General features: G+C 37.9%; 1 protein-coding gene across 6 annotated transcripts in view; it reads right to left on the bottom strand.

Moving 5' to 3' along the window:
- Positions 1–13,326, bottom strand: part of TJP1 (tight junction protein 1) — a 121,077-nt gene that overhangs the window by 63,886 nt on the left and 43,865 nt on the right. For all 6 annotated transcript variants that reach the window (XM_054450550.2, XM_054450552.2, XM_054450553.2 and 3 more), the window contains exons 3-5: positions 8,281–8,405; positions 7,132–7,234; positions 1,341–1,617 (exon numbers count right to left, since the gene is read on the bottom strand). In XM_054450550.2, coding sequence (XP_054306525.1) covers positions 1,341–1,617; positions 7,132–7,234; positions 8,281–8,405 — 505 coding nt within the window. The remainder of the gene's footprint in view (positions 1–1,340; positions 1,618–7,131; positions 7,235–8,280; positions 8,406–13,326) is intronic.

Below are 13,326 nucleotides of genomic sequence, written 5' to 3'. Positions count from 1 at the left end.
CCTGAGGAAAAGAAAAAAAAAATTACGTTAAGTGGAAAAAAAGATTCTAGGAGAGAAACTGACAGAACGTTATGAACGGCAGGGTGAGGAGAATGAGCTTGCAAAAGATACAGAAAGGTGGGGGGAAAAAACCAGAAAGATGCAGTACTACCAAAGAAGACATTATTTTTAAAAATAAGGAGTGGTTAACCATGTGAAATGATACTGAAAAGGCAAGCAAGCTAGAGACTGAAAAACTTCCACTAGATTTAGTGTGAACATTTTTGGGGGCAGAGCAGAAAAGATACCAGACCAGAGAGGGTTGAGGGGTAAGTGGTGAAGTAGAAACAGCAAATGTTGACAACTTCACTGAGACTTCACTGAGAAGTCTGCTCTAGAATGGGGGTAGGGAATACCACCTAGGAGATATGCCAAGTGGTAAAGCAGATCAAAGTAAGTCTTGTTAATATTCCGACTGTAACACCCTTTATATCAAAATGATCAGTCATGCATGCCCACAGGAGGAGGAAGCCACAGTCAGATCCATTTTTTATCAAATTTAATGAGGCATGAGGGAAAGCAGCTGAGTTTCAGTTTCAAAAACTTCAAAGAAATACTGCATTATGGAGAAATGCCCTTTAAGGGGTTCCTTTCCTTAAATTCCTCCATTTAAAAAAAACAGTCTGGAGTGAGGGGGAAGAAGTCCCAGCGGGGCACAGTGGCTTCCCGCCTATAATCCCAGCACTGTGGGAGGCCGAGGCAGGTGAACTGCTGGAGCTCACCAATTTGAGAACAGCTTGGGCAACATGGCAAAAACTCTGTCTCTACCCAAAATAAAAAAATTAGCTGGACATGGTGGCATGTACTTGTAGTTCCAGCTACCAGGGAGGCTGAAGTGGGAGGACTGCTTGAGCCCAGGAAGCAGAGGTTACAGGGACCTGAGATTGTGCCACTGCACTCCAGCCTGGGTGACAGAACCAGACCTTGTAACAACAACAACAACAACAACAACACTCCCAAGATTTCTCTCCATGATTACACTACTAACAGTTAAGAAAAACACTGAATTTCCATTTGGTGATGGTGTGACATTTCTTGTTAGCATAATTTGTACTTGGCTATTCTCATCACTACAAATCCAAAAGCCAAGCCCTGGACAATTCACTTGAAGTGTTATCTGTTCCAAAAGAAAAAAATGAACAGTCCCTGAAGCCTGCCATAACAGGATTTGACTTATAGTGATAGAACACAAACACGAAGACCACAAAGCAAAGACATGAAGAGACAGCAACTGTACTTTCTCATTAAAATTAGTTTTAAATTTTCAAGTGAAAATAACAGCAAGAGTTGGCAGAGAATACCTTCATTTTTCCGGGATTTCACCAGTGTGACTTTGGTGGGTTTAGCGGGCTGGCTGGAAGCCACTGACCGTCTGTCTGACCGCGGAGACAAACTCCTCTCTCTACTTGCACTTCTATCCCTCGGCCAAATCTTCTCACTCCTTCTGTTAACCACACCACTCCGGCCACTTCTTGGATCATGTATTTCCTCATCATAACTATCTTCTTCATTATCAGATACTGGTTCAGGATCAGGACGACTTACTGGTATTTGAACTTTCTTCTTCCTTCTAATTGTCTGCAAGTTAAAAAGGTTAAAAAATAAGTTGACTGATTTTCATATATGTACGTTCAGTTCCAAACACAAAGGAACATTACACTTCTCATCCCATATTAACTATGAACCAGCAAGAAACAATACACAAACAACAACAACAAATTTCTAAGGAATATATTTCCATAAAGGCTGTGTTTTCTGTTCTCCTGATAAACAGATCTGGTTAAGCACAAATAAGAAAGAGTGGGCCTAAAAACCTCTTTATTTACTTCACACAGAAAGATCTTCCTGATGTAATAATCACAAGCTTACAGGGAAACTAACAACTGTTGGTGGTTTGAATAAAAAGGACAGCACTGTACTCTAATGCCATCAAATATACTCTAGGTGCTACCAAAACCACAGCAAACTTCCAAGTCCAACTTGCTTCCTTAAAAATTTTAGAATGCATCCATATCAAAGCCCACAATTGCCCCAAACCTCTAAGAGATAAATTTATTCTATAGCCGCACTAACATTCAATAATATGTTGGAGCTAATTAACTAAGCTGTACTTCACCAACACAAACTGCTTTCAGTCTCTGGATCTCTTCAATTCGTACTCCCAGTCTAGGTGCAAATTCTTCCCTCTGGCATTCTTTTCTCAATGACTCTGGTAACTGGCTCTGTATTGCCTGTCCACTTATTTCCTTCATTCTCTGCAAGCTGACGATCTACATGTACTACACCTGCTGACTGAGCGGCCCTGTAATCTGTGGACTACACTTTGCCTTCTCACAATAGTATACACTTGACCTCACTGTAGTTCTACAGGATCTCCTTGTGTATCGCTCCTTGTCTTCTATGTCGGACACCTGGAGCTACTGAAACTTTTCACTATCTTATTTCCAATTCCTTCATCTTCTCTTACTCTCAGTTCATCAGTTCCATCCTGGTTTCACTTGCGTTCCCCCCAAGTTTGCATGAGACATCCTGTTGCCATATTTAAATGACTTTTTCTTGACCCCTCAATCATCTGCCATGACAAACTCCAGTCCTATTATTACCTTCACTTCCACACTTTGCTGATGAGGCCCTTTGTAAATTCATTTTACAGAAGTCTTGCTCTTGTTCAGCAATCCTTTCATTTACATATCGTTGCCTCTCTATGGAATTTGCTAATGTAGGTATTCTACAACCATTCTTCAAGATCCCAGCCACTCAGCCTGCTTTAAGGAGATCAGTGCCATTTTACTCCCCCTCCCCTCCTAAATTTTTTCAGTGTCTCATTTATTTGGTCCTCCTTCCTTCTGGCCTCAAAGACCAAGGCGATCTTCTCCCTGGATGAACGAAACCCTTGTATTTGAGCTCTCATTCTCATCTCTACCTACCCCTAAGACTTTTTTCTTCATCAATTACCATACTCCAGGTTACCTGAAACTTCAATCTCTTTATTTACCCAAAATCTGTCCTCTACCTACTAAGCTCCCCCAATTAATCTTCTATTTCTCTGTCTTGCTATTCACCTGCATGTTACCATCTTTCATCTCTTCTCTATGTGGCTAAACTTCTTCAAAGGGCTGCTCTACACTTAATACTACTGCTTCCTATGACTACTACTATTATTATCAGATACTGGTTCAGGATCAGGATGAGGGCCTGAGCAGAGGGCCATTCTGAGGAAACAACGCTGAAGCTCAAGGATGAGAAAGAGCAGAGGCCAGCATGTGAAAAGGAGGACAGCCAATGCCCTGTTATGAACTGAAAGAGAAAGGCTGCCCTTCTCCTCTTGGAGCAACCCACAGCTGAAGTCCTTATAGGGTAATATTTTCTGTAAAGCATTCCTAATGCTAGCTGCCTGCTTTTACATCTCACTTCTACTTAATTTCCAACATATTATATTGGAAGCAATACCTGGTATTAGTAGTATTTTAATCTTCAGTTCCTCCCTAGTAATAAACAAAAACAAAGTTGAGCAGATGAGCACTCAAGGCTTTCCCTATCATTCCTGTAAGGGTGCGCCACCTCTTTGGGATTCTACTGTACCTGACCTATCAACCTCAGATGACGTGCATTATATGGTTATCAGTATGTATACCTATCCAGCCCACTAAGATTTGAGTTTTTTGAGAAGTTCCTTACCATGCATTTAACTGTACATATAATGCAATGCTTGCATCTAGTAGGTGCTTAACTTATTGAAAGGTAACCAGTCCTACTGTGATTCTCTACTTATGAGTTAACAGTTATAAACATGAATAATAATTAGTAGGTGTGACAACTATGCTAGATTTTAACACTATGAACAATTTGGAATCAAAATTTTTAGGAAAAAAAATGCCTACTTCAAAATAGTTTAGCTTAATTGAAGTCTCAAAGGTAAAATAAAACAAAATGATGCCGTGTAAGTACTAGAACAAAATACAAGAGAGGTTTTTGCAATTAAAAGGCTTTTGGAAGCATGACACCAAGGCAGAACCAATAAAGCGAAAGTCTGACAGACATTACAAAATAAAAATGAAAACATTTCAATGTTGTAACAAAATGTTACAAAACAACAAACACAAACAACTTACAAGCATTCACAAAAGCAGAGAGGATAACAACACATGAGGTAAGTATGACAAATGGCTAATAATCTGACTACAGAAAACACTCTAGTATGACCATCACCACCATATAATGCAAAGGACATGAACAGATAAATGAAAAAACAAATGGGTAGTAAATACACCATGAGAGGATCAAATCCACTTGTGATTTAAAATGTTTCATTTGAAACACCTGTTTATCAGTTTGGCAAAGATTTAGGACCTGTTGAAAACTGAACTCTCAACAGCCTACTGATTTTCTGAAGGACAAACTGGCAATACATACATCAAAAGTCATTCAGGCCCTTTGACTCTGAAAAGCCACTCCTAGAAAATTATTCTAAAAATTAACTAAGGAAGTAGGTAGCAATATGATGATTTTTGCAGCTGAATTTTAAAAAAATACTTGTGGACTGGACACTGAAATGCCTGTGAATGAGTGGGTTGGATAAATATATATGCATAGTGAAATGTTGCATGGCCATGTGGATACCTACACAGTCATGCACCACGTAAAACAATGGACAATAAGTACTGCAGAGGCCCCATGATATTACGATGCAGCTGAAAATCTCCTATCACCTAGGGACACCACAGGGTCATAATGTTGTGGGTGCACTGCAGTACTTATGTTTGTGATGATGCTGGTATAAACAAAGCTACTATGCTACCAGTGGAATAGAAGTGTAGCAGATACAATATGTACAGAATATAATACTTGATAATGACTATGTTACTGGTTTATGTATTTACTATGCTAAACTTTTTATCATTATTCCAGAGTGTACTCCCTCTACTTATTTTTTTTCTAAATGTTAACTGAGAAAACAGCCTCAGGTAGGTCCTTCAGGAGGTGTTCCACAAGAAGGCATTGTTGTCATAGGAGATGATGGCTCCATGCGTGTTACTGCCCCTGAAGACCTCCCACTAGGACAAGCTGTGGAGGTGGAAGACAGTGACACTGATGACCCTGATCCTGGGTAGCCCTAGGCTAATGTGTGTGCCTGTGTCTTAGTTTTAACTAAAAAAGTTTAAAAAGTGAAAAAAAATTTTAGGCCAGGTGCGGTGGCTCATACCTGTAATCCCAGAACTTTGCGAGGCCAAGGCAGGCAGATCACTTGAGGCCAGGAGTTCAATACCAGCCTGGCTAACATGACAAAACCCCGTCTCTACTAAAAATACAAAATACGGGCTTGGTAGCGATCACCTGTAATCCCAGGGCTCAGGCACGAGAATCACCTGAACCAGGGAGGCGGAGGTTGCAGTGAGCCAAGATCACGCCATTGCACTCTAGCCTGGGTGACAAAGCAAAACCATGTGTTAAAAAAACACAAACAGCCTGTAATCCCAGCACTTTGGGAGGCCGAGGCGGGCGGATCACGAGACAGCCTCCATCAGGAGATCAAGACCATCCTGGCTAACATGGTGAAACCCTGTCTCCACTAAAAATACAAAAAAATTAGCTGTGGTGGCGGGTGCCTGTAGTCCCAGCTACTCGGGAGGCTGAGCTTGCAGTGAGCCAAGATCACGCCACTGCACTCCAGTATGGACGACAGAGCGAGACTCTGTCTCAAAAAAAAAAAAAAAACCTAAAAAATTTTAAATATTTTTGTACAGCTGTACAATGTGTTTGTTATTACGAGAGTCAAAAAGTTAGAAAGTTTATAGGTTAAAGAAGTTTCAGTAAGCTAAGGTTTATTATTGAAGAAAGAAGACTTTTAAATAGATTTTATAAATTTATAAAATATTAAATACTTTAAAAATATTAAAACGTTAAAAATAAACTTAGTGCAGCCTAAATGTATAGTGTTTACAAAGTCTACAGTACTGTACAGTGATGTCCTAGGACTTCACATTCACTCACCACTCACTCGCTGACTCGCTGACTCACTCAGAGCAACTTCCAGTCCTGCAAGCTCCATTCATAGTAAGTGCACTAAACAGGCATATCATTTTTTTATCCATTATATATTTTTACTGTACTTTCTCCATGTTTAGACATACACATACTTACCATTGTTTTACAGCTGCCTACAGTATCCAGTACAGTAACATAATATATCTATTATGAGAAGTGAATTATTAGGCAATTCTGTCTTTGTGTGAACATCACAGAACGTATCTTCCCAAACCCAGATGGTATAGCCTACTACACATCTAGGCTACCTGGCATAGCCTATTGCTCCTCGGTTACAAGCCTGTACAGCATGTTACTGAACTGAATACTGTAAGCGACTGTAACACAATGGTAACCATGTGTGTATCTAAACACGGTAAAGCTAAACACAGTACTATAATCTTATGGAACCACTGTCAGATATGTGGTCTGCTGTTGACCAAAACACTGTCATGCAGCATGTGACTGGTAGAGGAGGAAAAGAGGAGGAAACATTAAGCCAAAAAGAGGTAACTATTCGGCCGGGTGCGGTGGCTCACGCTTGTAATCCCAGCACTTTGGGAGGCCGAGGCTGGCAGATCACGAGGTCAGGAGATCGAGACCATCCTGGCTAACACGGTGAAACCCTGTCTCTACTAAAAATACAAAAAATTAGCCGGGCGTGGTGTTGAGCGCCTGTAGTCCCAGCTACTCAGGAGGCTGAGGCAGGAGAATGGTGTGAACCCAGGAGGCACAGCTTGCAGTGAGCTGAGATCGCACCACTGCACTCCAGCCCAGGCAACAGAGTGAGACTCCGTCTCCAAAAAAAAAAAAAAAAAAAAAAGAGGTAACTATTTAACTGTCCCCTTTCCTTTTTCAATTGAAAAAAATCCTGGTATCTAAACTGAGAAAATACACATACCAGTGACAAACCACACCAGTGTTAGAAGAAACACTCAAGTGTAAACAACTAACTTTGGAACTATTGTTTCAGTTTTCCTTAAATGGGAAGAATAAATTCAAATACCAGAAATGTATCAACAATGAAGTTGGGGTACCTTTACTAAATTAAAGAGAAAAGATACTTACAATTTTTGCATTTTTCCCACTTTTCCTTAGTTGCTGAACAGCAAAAGCATGTTCAACATTATCCATTGAAACTCCGTTAACCATTGCAACTCGGTCATTTTCCCTAAGGGGAAAAGGGCACAAAATAATATGTTAGAGAAAAACATTCTGGTAAGTTTATGATGATATTTTCAAGATAGGTACTTCTAAAATGTATTCTTATTATGAGCCAATTAATTAATTTCTCTTCAGATCAATGATAAAATAATGTCAACCGATCTACTTTCAGATTTCTCCACAGAATGTTTAACAAGTAACTAACCACAGGTCCTTAATTTTTTTAAGTCATTAACAAAGTATTTCCCCAAAAGACTGAACAGATATCACATACATGAAATGATTCTTGGTAGTACAGTTACAGGGCATTAAATGATACTAAGTCATACAGCTGGAAAACTTACTCCCTTTTAAGTTTTTCATCTTTTAATTCTTCTAATTATAGTGCCATTATTTTGCTAGTATATTTTGTGTTTCTCTTTATCTTACTAATCTTCATAGGGAACAAAAAGGGTGCAAGACTTGGGGAGAGAGGCTTCTGAAGGCTAGATTCTACCCAAAAGGAGTTATAAATTTTCTTTTTCACTATTTTTACAGTTACACATTCTATTTAAAGTGAGTGATACTAGCTTTCCATTTTTAATAGGGATAAAGCTTCCTTTATTTTCTTTGGAGACAGTGTCTCACTCTGTTACCCGGGCTGGAGTACAGTGGTGAAATCATGGCTCATTGCAGCCTCAGACTCTTAAGTTCAAGGGATTCTCCTGCCTTGCCCTCCCAAGCAGCTGGGACTAAAGGCACAAGCCACCATGCCCAGCTGATTTTTCAACTTCTTTTGTAGAGATGGGGATCTCACTGCATTGCCCAGGCTGGTCTCGAACTCCCGGTTGCCTCAGCCTCCCAAAGTGCTAGGAATACAGGAGTGAGCCACCACACCTGGCCAGTTTCCCTCTTAAGTAAATATATGTTAATTTAAGGAAAAATATATGAAGCATGGCACAGCTGGTGTGTGAATATGGCAAAATCACTAAGACAGTGTAAGACAGTAGGCCAGTGCCTGAGGACAGGAACACTGCTTGTTGCACAGGTGCCCACGATAAGCAGCACTCTTACTGTAGCTGTCCTTCAGCTGGTCCTCCTTTCAGCACATCTGAAATCACTATTGACGTTTCCCCACTCTGAAAATGAGGATTATCTCGTCCACCAGATATTGCAATTCCAAATCCAAATCCAGGAGCCTAAAGTAAAAATTACAGTAAAATATTGCTATTAAGGACAAAAATAATTGTTATATCATACTCTACAACCTAGAGAAACCAAAATATAAAAATTACAATCTTATATCTGTGATCCATAAACACTCACCTGCATGGTTACCTATTAGAATTATCCTTGTACAAGAATGCATGCTGTAATAACTACTGGACATAATAGAATATTAAAAATCACCAACTATATACATGTTCTTTAAAAACCAAAAGACAATGAAAAATTATTAACACTGAAATCCTGACTTTATTTTTGATTATCAGAAGAGGTCCTGAGGAGACTGGCAGAGCCCAGTGTGATCATCAGTCATCCTGGCAACTGATTTAGAAGATGACAGACTTATCCAGCATATACACCCTTTGTCATTTTACATAAATATCAATTGCTTTGAAAATCAAGTATTAGTTATTTCAACTTCTTTCAACAACTTCTGCCAACTTCTAAAAATCTCTGTAGAATATAATGTGCACACTATACAATAGAAGGTGTACATTAGCCATATTGAACAAACATTGTAAAATTACCTTTTTTAAAAACTAAATTATAATAAGCTATGCACTTCTGAAAGAGCCAAGAATCTTTACCACAATGACTCAGGACAGGCCGGTATATAAAAAATTCAAAATATTTTCCAGGTTGTTAAAAAATTACCTGATCTCAAAGAAATCACTATTCCCTAGAAAGGATATGAAGTACTTAAGAGAAGTTTAAAGAGACATCATACATTTTCTTAAGGCTACAGAATCATTAAGCCAGAAATATATGTTTTCGTATAAAACTGTACAATTCAAACTGCCTTAGGACAAAGGTAACAACTTCCTCCCTCAGCTTTCCAGTCCGCAACAGAGGAGACGATTTTCACCATGAATAGTGCATACATCACCTGTCCTCCTATCCCAAAGCCTATAGAAGTAGCAAAAGAAAAAAAACTCTTCTTAAAAATGAATAAATACCAACTATTCCAACTGTCCATCAACTGATGAATGGATAAAACGTGGTATATATCCATACAATGAAACATTGTGTGTAAAAAGGAATGAAGTACTCATACATAGTATAACATGAATCAACCCTGAAAACACCATGCTAAGGTGAAGAAACCAGTCACAAAGGTTAATAGATTCTATTACTCCGTTTATATAAAATGCTCAGAAAGGCAAATCTATAAAGACAAAAACTTGAATGGTGGCTGTCTAGGGCTACAGGGATTGGAGGTGGTGACAGTTCAATGGGAGGTGTTTTTTTTTTCCCTAGTAATAAAAATGTTTTAAAATGGACTCTGGTGATGGTCACACAACTCGGAACATGCTAAAAACCAATGAATTGCATACTTTAATTGTATGGTATGTGAATTATATGGCAATAAAGCAAATACAAAAAAGTTAATATGAAAAAAGAAAATAATAACAAACAGGGAAATTTCTGAGTAGCTGAAGATAATGGCAACCATCTGAATCTGTTTCTCTATATATTCCCCCAAAATTTAATAGAACAAAAATAGACCAACTACAGTGGTTCTCCCTTATCCTCGGTTTCATGTTCTTTGCTTTCAGTTACTTCAGGTCAACTGCAGTCTGAAAATTTTAAATGGAAAACTTCAGAAATAAACAATTGGTAAGATTTAAATTGCACACCGTTATGAGTAGTGTGATGAAATATTTTGCCATCCTGCTACGTCCCATCTAAGACGTGATGAAATATTTTGCCATCCTGCTATGTCCCATCTAAGACGTGAATCATCCCTTTGTCCAGTGTCTCCATGCCATAGGGGGTCCCCACCCATTAGTCACTCAGTAGCTGTCACAGTTATGAGATCAACTGTGGAGAGGTAACACAATGCTTGTGTTCAAGTCACCCTTATTTTACTTAATCATGACCCCAAAGTGCAGTAGTAGTGATGCTGGCAATTCGGTATGCCAAAGAAAAGCTGTAAAGTGTTTCCTTCAACAGAGAAGGCCAAAGTCCTCCAGTTAATACAGAAAAAAAAAAAAAAAATCATATGCTGAGGTTACTAAGATCGACAGGGAGAAGGAATCTTCTACTAGTGAAATTGTGAAGGAAAAGGAAATTTGTGCTGGTTTTGCTGTCACACCTAAAATTGCAAGGGTTTCGCCACAGTTCATGGTAAGTGCTTATTTAAGATGGAAAAGGCATTAAACTTGTGAGTGGAAGACAGGCACAGAAATGTGCTCCAATTAATAGCAAAACTGGGTTTGATACTATCCACGAATTCGGGCATCCACTGGGGGAACATATACCCCATGGCTCAGAGGGGACTACTGTACACAAAACCATACACTCATCATAATTCAAAGACAATATCCAAATTTCAAATTAAAAGCAGGACTAAAACTTCAAAAATAAACGATTAGAGACAAATGACTATTAGTATGGCATAGAAAACATAAGAGACTACAGAACAAATTCAAATAAATTTGAAAACCTAAAGGAAACATAATTCCTGAAGGAAATATAGATTGCCAAAATTGACCCTATTATAAATAAAAAGCTTAAACAGCCCAATTTCTGGAGAAAAAAGCAGCAAAATTTATGAGGGAATTATCCCACAAAAAGGCACCAGGCACAAATGATTTCCCAGGGAAACTGTGCCAAAACATGCAATATCCAAACAGCCTCAATACAATATAATGTTTCAGAACACTGATATCAAGGAAAGCTTCTAAATTCTTTTTATGAAGCAAGTATAATACTGACACTGAAAGCTGATGACTGTCCATGATAATGACCAACCCCTCAATATTACAGCTCAACATAATTTATTTATATCAGTGCAAAATACAAAATAAAAATAAGCAAACAAAGGCCAACACTACATAAATACTCCATGAAAAAGGGATTAATTCCAGGAATGCAAGATTAGTAGGAAATCCACTGGCATAATATATCTTATTAATAAATCTAAAGAAAAAAATTATATGATTATCTCCAAGATCCTGAAAAAGCCTTTGACAAAATTTGATTTTCACCGCTGAAGAGAAAACAAAGTTTGTGAAAATCCACTGTAACAAACCCTGTTTTAAGTATGTTGCTTTTTGTTAAAGTACACGAAAATCCAGCTTTTCATACACATATACAGTCATTGAAAAAGAAGAGTTATTTTAGTAGCCTTTTTAGGTAATTACGAAAATTCATGTTTGATTTTATGCCAAAAACTTAATAAATGATAGTTTCCTAAAGGAGAGTAACAACGTACAGTTTGAAACCATATCATTCAACTGTCTGTACTGTTGCATGAATATCTATTGGCCTATTTTACACTCTGAATGAGTATTTTATCCACGTATAATTTTACTATAGCATGCCTTAGTCTTTTGGAAAATACTGGTTCCCTGAGTTAGGCAAATCTTCCAAATGATGCCACATTTCACCACACAGTGTATTTTAAAATCATGTGTTAATATCACTATCAAGGTTATCAAAAAAGTCTTTAAGTACTGAAAAGCTACTGAGCTTATGGTGGCAGATAAAAATTTCTCAAATTTTAAATTTTGTGTTAAAAATCAGTTTTCATTGTTAGCAACAAATACTATCAAGAATTGTTCTCCTTGAAGCAAGGTATTCATTCATTTTGGAGAAATATGTTTGTCAAATATTCAAGTTTGGATAACCATACATTCCTTCAAGTAAACAATTGTTCAAGTAAAAGTGACGCCTGCCTTCCACCCCCCACTCAATACACGGCTGCAATTCAAACAATCACGTAAGTACTTTAGTACAAGGCAGAAGTACTTTAGGCACACTTCCTGTTTGCATGCCTAGACTACTGAAAACGTGTGTATTCAAGGGTTGGAAAGTAACAAGACATAGTTCTTACTGTTTCAAGTCATTCTTAAATAAAACTGAAATTGTTCTTTTAATCTACGAGTGTGTGACAATGACTATTATAAGGTTTGGTGGCACTGCCTTGATTTGGGCTACAAAGCCCACAGTTTTAATCACCATTGTTTCTGAACCTTCACTCAAATAATAACACAGCAAAGAAGATAAGAAATACCTTCATATTGAATACAAAGAGTTTTGCCCTTGAACCTAAAAAGGTTTCAGGGACCTTTAGGAGTCCACAGACCACACTTTGAAAATGTCGATATTAAGAACTACTTAAACATGAAGGGAGAAAAAAAAAACAACAAAATAGAACAATGAAACAAACAATTTACAAAAGATACATGAGATGTTAAAACCCACAGATAAATGCAAATTAAAACCAAAGAACACCAAGAACAGAAACATTAAAGTACAACATATTTCAGAAAAGGGAGGCTATAGGAAACAGGCAGTCTACTACTGATGGCACACAAATAGCTACAACTTTCAGGAGAGGAATTTGGCAGTAACCTAACAAAACTACAAATGTACTATCTTTTGACAGAGCAAACTAGCTTCTAGAAAGTACCCTAAAGATACACATATCTCTCTCACAATACAAAGATAACAAACGCACAAGGTTATTCACTGCAGACTGTTTGTAACTGCAAAATGCTGGGAAAAAAACCTAAACACCCCAGCCTTAGTAAAGGATTATCCTTTCCCTTTTTTTCTCCTTCAAAGAAGTGGGGACTAATCTTTGTAATTTAGTAATTTGAAAAATTACTCTATGTAATTTTACAGTATGAACTTACATCTTGTTTGGTAGTTCTTTTATTTTCTTCTTTTATTTAAAAGTTAAAAATATAAAAAGATTAAAGAAATAACCAAAAACATTAGGAACTTTCAATAAGCAAGGCAGGGATGCGAGCATACATTTTAAAAAATTACTTGTGAGCAAGTAAATGCAGTTCCGGCACCTAGTAGGGCAGGTAATCCTGCTACATCAGTGCTTACCACAGTTCACTTAATGACTATCCAGGAGGCCTGCGACTTCTTACCCGG

The sequence above is a fragment of the Pongo pygmaeus genome, chromosome 16 (assembly GCF_028885625.2).
Source record: "Pongo pygmaeus isolate AG05252 chromosome 16, NHGRI_mPonPyg2-v2.0_pri, whole genome shotgun sequence".
NCBI lineage: Eukaryota > Metazoa > Chordata > Mammalia > Primates > Hominidae > Pongo > Pongo pygmaeus.
The sequence above is the reverse complement of the archived record's forward strand: the minus strand, read 5'-3'. Positions and strand labels throughout refer to the sequence as shown.